The sequence below is a fragment of the Propithecus coquereli genome, unplaced genomic scaffold, assembly GCF_000956105.1.
Source record: "Propithecus coquereli isolate 6110/MARCELLA unplaced genomic scaffold, Pcoq_1.0 Scaffold166, whole genome shotgun sequence".
Lineage (NCBI taxonomy): Eukaryota > Metazoa > Chordata > Mammalia > Primates > Indriidae > Propithecus > Propithecus coquereli.
In genome coordinates this window covers 3,519,437-3,528,995 of record NW_012141191.1, presented here as the reverse complement: position 1 = coordinate 3,528,995, position 9,559 = coordinate 3,519,437, and the positions used below count along the sequence as shown (strand labels likewise).

General features: G+C 34.9%; 1 protein-coding gene across 1 annotated transcript in view; it reads right to left on the bottom strand.

The window, feature by feature from the left end:
* Positions 1–9,559, bottom strand: part of PTAR1 (protein prenyltransferase alpha subunit repeat containing 1) — a 39,265-nt gene that overhangs the window by 5,601 nt on the left and 24,105 nt on the right. The window contains exons 4-5 of the mRNA XM_012641602.1: positions 8,151–8,255; positions 6,127–6,340 (exon numbers count right to left, since the gene is read on the bottom strand). Coding sequence (XP_012497056.1) covers positions 6,127–6,340; positions 8,151–8,255 — 319 coding nt within the window. The remainder of the gene's footprint in view (positions 1–6,126; positions 6,341–8,150; positions 8,256–9,559) is intronic.

Sequence of the window (9,559 nt, the reverse complement as noted above, 5' to 3'; positions counted from 1 at the left end):
GGGATACTCTTTTATACTGATTTTCTAAGTTATAAACATATTCCCATGGCATTAAATATTATTCTATAATGTAATTTTTAACTTACATAATATTTCACCCTCAATATTACCATGATTTAACCATTCCTCTATTTGTTTCTACTCTTGTACACATAACACGCTTATATATAAATCCATGTGCTATGTATTTATTTAGGAGAAATTTCTAGAATACTTGCTGAAACAGAGAAAAACTATGTAAGGTTTCTGATCTACACTGCCAGAGTGCCCTCTGGAAAGGCTGTATGGTTTATACTCCTATTGGAAGTACATGCTAATGCCTATTTCCTAAATTCTTCATCAATACTTTAACCTTCACTAATGTAATAAGTAGAAAACCACATTTCAATTTACATTTCGTTAATTAAGGCTAAATATTTTTTCTTATATGATTGTTTTTCCTTTGTTTCTTCATTTATGAATTGCCTATTTTGCCTAATTACCTACTTTTATGAATTGCTTAACTTACTATTTGTGATATTTACTATTTGTGATGGTCATTCTTCTTCTCATGGGTTTGTAAGAGATCTTTATATATTAAGGATATCAAGTCTCTCTCGTATATGTCATAAATATTTTTCTCCCTAGATTATATTACTGCAATTGATTTTTTAAATTCTTTTTTTTTCCCTGCAGCTTTATTGAAGTACAACTGACAAATAAAATTGGTATATTATTTATGGTATACAACATGTTTTTAAGTATACACTGTGAAATGATTACCACAATCAAGATAATTAACATACCTATCATCTCATATGGTTATTTTCTTTTTTTGTTGTAAGAACATTTAAGACCTATTCTCTTAACAATTTTTAGATATATATTATTATCTATAGTCACCACGATCTGCAACAACTGATCTCCAAAGCTTATTCATCCTAACTGAAACTTTGTACCCTTTTACCAGCAACTCTCCATTTCCCAATCCATCCTCTGCTCTTGCAGTCATCATTCTACTTTCTGCTTCTATGAATTCAATTTTTTTAGATTCTACCCATAAGTGAGGTCACGCAAAATTGGTCTTTCTGTGCCTGGCCTATTTCACTTAGTATAATATCCAACAGGTCTCTTTTTCTTCATATAGATTTTTATTTCATCTATAGTTCAGAGTTCAGTTTGGTATACGAGATAAAAAGTCTAACTTTTTTCCAATAAGTTAATCAATTTTACCTGCCTCACAAGTTAAACAAAGAATCCTTTCTCTAATTAATATGAAATGCCATATTCATCATTAATGAAATTTGTACATATTATGTATTGGGATGTGTTTCTGGGCTATATTCTCTTCCATTACTGAGTCTATTTTTGAAACAGTACCACAGTTTTACTGTCTTAATAAACATTTAAATATCTAACAGTATAATGTTCCTTATTTTTCCTTTTTTCCAACAATTTCTTAAAGCTTTATTCTTTCTAATGAATTTGATAATAAATTTTTGAAGTTGAAAAATAAATCGGCAATTTTTAGTATATCTACAGAGTTGTGCAGCTATCACAGTATCTAATTTCAAGAATTTTTTTAGTTGAAAATTTTGTATTATGCAGTTGTAAGAAATAATACACAGAGCTTCCTTTTATATTTTGCCATTTCCCGTAATGGTAACATTTTGCAAAACTATGTCACAACTAAAATATTCAAATTTATACAATTTAGTGCTCTTATTTAGATTCACCTAGTTTTTGTACCCAACCATGTGTATTTTGTTCTATACTATTTATTCACAAGTGTATACTTTCCACTATAGTCAAGATTCCCTATGTTCTCCTTTTATAACCACATCCACTTCCTCTCTCTTGTCCCTAAGCCCCTGTAATCACTCATCTTGCCTCTGTTTCTACAATTTTGTTTTTTTAAAAATGTTATATAAATGGAATCATATAGTATGTAACATTTTGGAATTAGATTTTTTCATTCAGAATACTTCCCTGGAGATTTATCTGAATTGCTGCCTGTATCAACAGGTCCATATATATATTTGTTTATTTTTGTTGTGATAAAAACACATAACATCAAGTCTACCTTCTTGGCCAATTTTTAAGTGTATAATACATATTGTTAACTATAGGCACATTGTTGTACAGCAGCTCTCAGGAACTTTTTTTTCTTGTATGACTAAAGCTCTATACCCATTGAACAACAACTCCCCGTATCCCCCAACCCCAACCCTTGAAAACCAACATTTTACTTTGTTCTTCTATGAGTTTGACTATCAGAGATACCTCATCTAAGTAAAATCATGCAGTTTTTGTCATTCTGTGCCTGGCTAATTTCAAGCATTTTTATCACCCCTGTCTTTATTTTGCCATCGTTGTTGGTGTGAAGTGGTATCTTACTCACTGTGGTTTTGATTTGCATTTCCCTACTGGTAATAATGTTGAATATCTCTTCATGTCTTTATTGGCCATTTGTATATCCTTTTTGGAGAAATAACTCCATGTGCTTTTTCAGGTGATGCACAGTATCAACTTTTTATTTTTTATTTTTTTTAGAGATAGGGTCTCATTCTGTTGCCGAAGCCGGAGTGCAATGGCACCATCATAGTTCACTATAACCTTGAATTCCTGGGCTCAAGTGATCCTTCCACCTCAGCCTGCCGAGCAGCTGGGACTACAGGGGCATGCCACCACACCCGTCTAATTTTTTCATTTTTTGTAGAGACAGGGTCTCACTATATTGCCCAGGCTGGTCTCCAACTCTTGGCCTCAAGTAATCCTCCAGCCTTGGCTGCCCAAAGTGCTGAGATTATAGGCACAAGCCACTGTACCTAGCCACTATATCAACTTTTAATTGGCTAGTAGTAATAAACTCTATATGATTGTGAGGCTTTCCTCCCACCTTACTCTCAAAATTAAGAGTATTTTAAAATTTACTTACATATATGTTCATTTAAACATGCAAACATCACAGGGAACATAAAACTGAAAATTAAAGTCTGATAATTCTACCCCATAGCACTACTAATCATTATTCTCTAACTCTTTTTATCTGACTAGAAAACTAATCTATGTTCATTATAAAAATGAAAAAATATCCGTAACACTGTGTGTATGTATGTATGTATAAATAACTGCTGAGCACTTAACTATGTGCCAAGCACTGTTTCAAACACTTAAAAGTGTTTGCTATTTCGTTCAAGGCTAATAAATATACTAAAAATTATATTAGGGCTACTCCATATTAAGTTTTATATCTTCAACCTATTGCGAACACTTTTGTTTAAATAATATAATTTTTAGTTGCGAAAAAATTCCAATTTGTGATGGACTGTAAAGTAGCTAGCTAATCCCTCACTATTGGAGGGTTATAGTCATTCTAGTTTTCCACTATTATAAACTCTACTTTTATACATCAAACTTTCATATTTAATATAATAGCCAGTGTTTATTGAGCAGTTAGTAAGAGCACTGTGATAACCACACCACTTTATGTGGCTCTTCTCATTCAATTTGCATCACTCAATGGGATAGGAATTATCATCACCCCCATTTTGCAGATGAGGAAACTGAAGGTTGGAGAGGCTAAGTAACTTCCTTAAGGCTACAAAGCAAATTGGTGGTAAAGCCAGGATGAAAATGAGATCTGTATGACCACTGAATGGAGCTTTTAATCACTACACCATACTTTATCTCCCATTATTTCTTTAGGATGAATTCCTGGAAGCCGAACTCTTAGAGATCACACTCTTTTTTTAAAGTGTGATAAATGCTGCCACGTTGCCCTTCAGTAAGAGTATAAAAATTTTTATAATGCTCATTTTCAAACCCATACCTAGCACTTTAAAAAATCATTTTCAATTTTCTAAATAAAAAATGCCAGTTCATTTTATATATATATATATGTAAATAAATATAAAATTAAGCTGCTTTAGACTAATGATACTTTTGTGACTACTTCCTCTAATAGACAAAGCATAATAGAACATATTCTCATAGCTGGGTCAATGACTTATAACAACAGAAAAGAGATTTTGCAAATTTAGCACTCTTCACTGAAAACAAGAGAGTGAAATATGCTGCAGTGGTAGTGAGGACAGGAAGAATGGTAAGTCCCCCAACAAGGGTAGGTCAAGGAAGGCTGATAACATGTGAGTGCAGGACTGGACCCAGGTAGCTGAGCCCACATACCCCTAATGAGTTGCCATCTTTAACATCAGATGGTCTCAAGTAACCAAGAGTTTCATCTTGGCCCTTTGTTCCTGATTTTATGGGAATACCACTTGAAAAGATACATATCATGGTAGAAAATTTCCAAAGACCTCTCAGTTCACCTGCATTCTGCCCTCCTTTTCATCCCCAACCATCCCCATGCCTCTCCCCACCTCTACACACTATCAAGTTGTGAAGCTGAGAAGAGGGGCTATAAATCACTCCATATCCCCCAACCCACCAGATAACTTGTACTTGCTCCTCCAGACTCAGACTGTGTACTCCCCTCCCTTTGGCAAATGTTTCCAATGAGCCCAGCCATTGGAGCCATTTCTCTGTGCTCCCACTGTATTCTGAGCTTCCCTCACTTCCTTCAAATGTCTCACTGCTTTGTAATTGTTGATCTGTTTCTTCAACTAGATTTTCAACTATGCTACTTTGTAATTGTTGATCCTCAATCAGATTTTCAATTTGTTAAGGGTGAGCACTTTGTTTTTACTGCCACACTCAGTATACATGGCAGTGGCTGGGAATGACAGGGTTTCAGCACAGTTTCAAGAATAAATTACACTGAGTTGGATCAAGCAAACTGGAAGCCAATTTCACCTAAACTTTCTATCTATGGGAGAAGAGAGAAAGGAACTAAAATAGAGTGAGATGCTACCAGGTGCCTAGTACTTCACACACATTAACTTAAGCAACTCTCCCAACAATCGACTGAAGCAGGCAATAGAGTCCCTATTTTATAAATGAAAACATTAAAGCCTTACTTTGCACACATAGCTAGTAGGGCCAGAATCTGAACCCAGGTCGATGTGATTGTAAGCCTTTGCTCTCTCTACTCCATCAGGCAGCCTGGTCTCCCCTCCTGAAACTCACAGCTATATAAACTGGAAGAGAAAGGCTACTCTTTCAGAATTGTTAGTTTAAAATCCCCGGAAGTAAAATTCTCCTACTTGTCCTGGAGGAATCTGGCTAGGAAACAAAGAGGGGAGAGGGAACCTAGGAAGGCACATGTAGGAAAAAGGGGGTGATAAGTTAAAATTACAGAATACTTTTTTACTAATCTAAGCATCACTTGGGGTGCTCTGACTTTCAACTTGACCTCTTTTAACTGTCCTAAGCCTGAGAAACTTTTTGGCCAAGTACCCTAGATTCCTATGGTACTATGATACCATAAGAGGAGAAGAAAAAAATTGAGATGCTGTAGTATATGAGAAGGAATACAAGGGATATGAGGCTCTCATTCTGATGAATAATAAGTGGTGCAAATGTAGCTAAGTCTAAGCCATTATAATTCCCTGAAAACCTCCATCTCCTCATTTCTAAACTGAAAAGATTAGGCTGTGAGTTTCCAACCTGGCTCTGCATCCAAATAACCCCCTGAGCCTATGGAAAATACTGATCTCTAGATCCCATCCTCATTATGGTTTAGTTATAGCTGGAGTGGGACTTAAGAAATCCCCAGGTAATTTATAGGCTCAGCCAAGTTTGAAAACCCTGGCTGAGATAGTCTATGTCTGCCTCCCTCTCCTCCCTTCCAGGAGAGGAAAGTGTGAACAGACAGACAGGTGACTCAGCATATTAAGTCAGATAACCAAAGACTATCAAGAAATAGCAATCTAATACTGTAAGTCTCAATAATCCCTTCCTGTTTTAGGGTAAAGTGAGTTATGCTCAGTCTTCCTCGACTGGTTAAATCTGCCTTTGTTCTACCAATGCACTAGCTTTAGGAATGCCCAAAACTGCACTGGTGGGGAATACAAACTTTTTTTTAATTGCTAGGGTTTCTCTGGAGGTATTAGCTGTCATAATCCTCTTATGCTGCTAGATCATTAGGTTCCTCTACTCCTTTAAAGCTCTTCTGAAGGTGAACTACTACCAGAAGATTTTAAGGGTAGATGGGCAGCCTGCTCAGGAGATTGAATAATATCGTACCTTGACATCTAGCTTGGCCAAGTGTTGTAAAACCCAGATGCGATGGGACCAGGCATTATAGTTGCTTGGGTATCTCCCTGCTGCTTCACCACAGACCTCCATCTCTTCTTGTATTAGCCGAAGTGTCCTTTCTGCAGGAATTGTTCCCAAGTTTCCTTTGGTTACAAAGGAAGGCAAGGAGGTTTCCTGAATTAGCTGTTGTAGCACCCATCTCCTGTTGAGGTAGCATGTGGGAAAGAGAACAAGAAAAGAACATAAACCAGAGAGGAAAAACAACTACTTTTTGTCATTCTTAATTTAATTTCTATTCACAGACAAGGCAAAATAATACCTGTCTATAAGCCTAGTTTTTGGGAGATAGGTAGGGGATATTGTTTTGTTGTTTTTAAAGACAAACTTAGCAGTATGGGTCAAGGGGGTGGGGTGGGAGAGATACACAGGAAAAAAAACCCTTTAAAACTTTAAAATTTGTTAAAATGAAATGTCATTAGTTCTAAAATGATAACTGCACGACTTCACCTGGCCAGGAAATGTAAAGGCAACTGTTCTGTGTGTTTGTGTGTGTGTGTGTGTGGTGGTGGTAACAGTAATGATGAGGGAGTATAAATTATGGCTGGTAAATATTAGAGGAGTAATAGTTCACATTTTTAATTATATGTGAATGCCTTACTCTATGTGTATTTGTTTGCAAACAAGAAAATGCATTTTAACAGCATTCATTAAGCAAAATTTCTATATTACATCATAAAATCTGAAAGAGAACAAATACAATACAATTAGATAAATCATTAAGGAGGTTTCAAAATGTCCTTATCCACAGATTTTCCTTTGGTCTATTTAAGATTTGCATTAGTATGCATTTAAATAGGAAACACTAAGAAAGTACTTCTAACTACTTAATATCTTTAGTTTGTACAAATATATTCCTCATATGAAAGCAGTCTTTTAGACTAAAAATTTCCAACCCAAAGGTACAGGAATTTGAGTGAGAAGACTCATTTTGTTATTTTTAAATAATGAGATTTTTATTTAACAAAATATTACTTCATAAAATAATTAGACAAGCCAATAAATTGATGGATGTATATTCAATAGTTCTTTCCCCTGCCATCACCCCTTTCCAAACCCCCATCCACAAAATCCTGAGGTCTACTAACCCAATTTCTAGTAAAGAAGAAAATACAACTATGTGGTTTGGAAGGAGCTGATTGATCTGCAATGTTAGTCAAAGGCAAGATTACAGCTAAGACACCTTGAACGAATGGACGTAAGATCCTAAAAATGCCCAGGATTTACGAAAAGTTAAGAGTTGCTTAATAAAGTGAGAACAGACTTCTTCAGAGTAACTTCTTCACTGATCCCGACCAGTAAGCCCACACCATCTCATTTTAGTCAAATGAGAGTAGTTACATGGGGTCTAAGAGGAAGATGATTCTAGATAGCCAGGATTTTGAGAGTCCTAACGGGTATTCTGGCTGTCATAGGCATTTAACCAAAAAACGTTCTTTGCATTTATGGTCTTAGCAACTTTAGCTCAGCTTACACATCACTCGCCTTGACTGCCCTTAACTTCCTATGTATAAGTTAATTTTAATAACCACAATCATCACTACCACCATCTTTACCAGGAACACAACAGAATGCACTTAAAAATCCAAGTTGTTCATTATAGTTGAGTATCTAAATGCAATATAATAATAATAATAATAGCTAACATTTGAGTATTTAATATGTGCCAGGCACTGTGGTAGGGTTATATCATGTAAACGCAACCATTAACTCTATGAAAGAGGTATAATTATTATTCCTATTTTACAAATAAGAACATTGAGGCTTGAAGAGGTTAAATAATTTCCCATGAACATTTAGGTAGTAAGTGATACAGCCCCTACATGTAAACATAGGTAATGTGACTTTAGAATTCATGCTTTGAACCGATATGCGACCCTGCCTCACATGCTGCGTTTCTTTCTCCAGCCATTCTGAATTCTAAGTAAAAATACTATGTTGTAAATTAATCATACCTGTGAATCCATGTTTCTGGACTCTTTGGAAATTTAGTTAAGGCCAATTTTCCCAGATGTAAATCTTTAATTGGATTTAAAGTGCCAGAGAGGATCAGCTCTTTCCTGTAAAAGAAAAATTAAAAAAAAAATTACTTTACCCTTTTATCAAAACATTCTGCATGGCTTTTAATATAGCCTCATTTGTGAAGGGAATTTTCAAGAATTAAAAAGAAATAAGGACACCCAAACCTAAAACCATCCTGGTATGTGAAACTCTCATAAATGTCCTACACAGTAACCAAGAATGTATTCTCATAATCTCAAAATAACAAATTAATAAGCAGAAGGAGAAGCTCTTAAAATCAACAATGGAACTTCAGCTGACTATCTGGGAGAGGGTAAAGGGATTTTCTGGCCTATGTCATTTCCAAAAGTTATGACACCTGATAGAAGTATTTATAGGGCCAATACAATTGCTCTAGCTTCCAAAATAGGACTTGATATGGTTTAGTTCATTACAAAACCACACATAAAACAAACACAATATGATTGGTATGTAAGGAAAAAAAGCATTCATTGAATCACTAACAAAATTACTATTTTTATTTTTGAATTTGAATTTTCCCTTCTACCTTTCCCCATATGCATATATATGTATTTTAACTATAATTTTATATTCTGTCCTCACTGTATCTTACAAATTTCTCCATGGCTCTCTTTAATCTTTATATTGAACACTTTAAATGATCAAATAGTTTTCATTCAGTAGTTATGCTATAATTTAATGATCTTTTCCTCTAGTGTTAGATATTTAGGTTGTTTCTAACTTTTTGCTATTTTAAAAGAATTCTGGGGGCGGGGGAACTTTGTGCTTATGACTTCTTTCTTTTGTACTCTTACTTAGATTAGGTTTCCAAAGAGGCATTACCATATAAATATTTGCGTGACCCTTGATATACTAGGCCATTCCTTTTTGAAATATAAGTAATAGAAATGTAAGATTTTTGTTGTTTCAAACTATTCAATCCCAACCAAAGCTCCAATGCAATTACTATTGTCCCTTGGCATCTGTGGAGGATTGGTTCCAGGACCACCTGAAGAAACCAAAATCAGAGAATGCTTAAGTCTCTGACATAAAATGGTGTATTATTTACATATAACCTATATATATCCTCCCATATACTTTAAATTATCTCTAGATTACTTATAATACCTAATACATAAATGCTTTGTAAATAGTGTTACACTATTGTTTAGGGAATAATGACAAGAAAAAAAGTCTGCAGATGTTTAATACAGACGCAATTTTTTCCGAATATTTTCAATCTGTCATTTGTTGAATTCATAGACGCAGCACTCAGGGAACTAGAGGGCCAACTGTATAAAGAATGTCATACAAGAGCATTCTACCTATTTCTCTGGTAAAT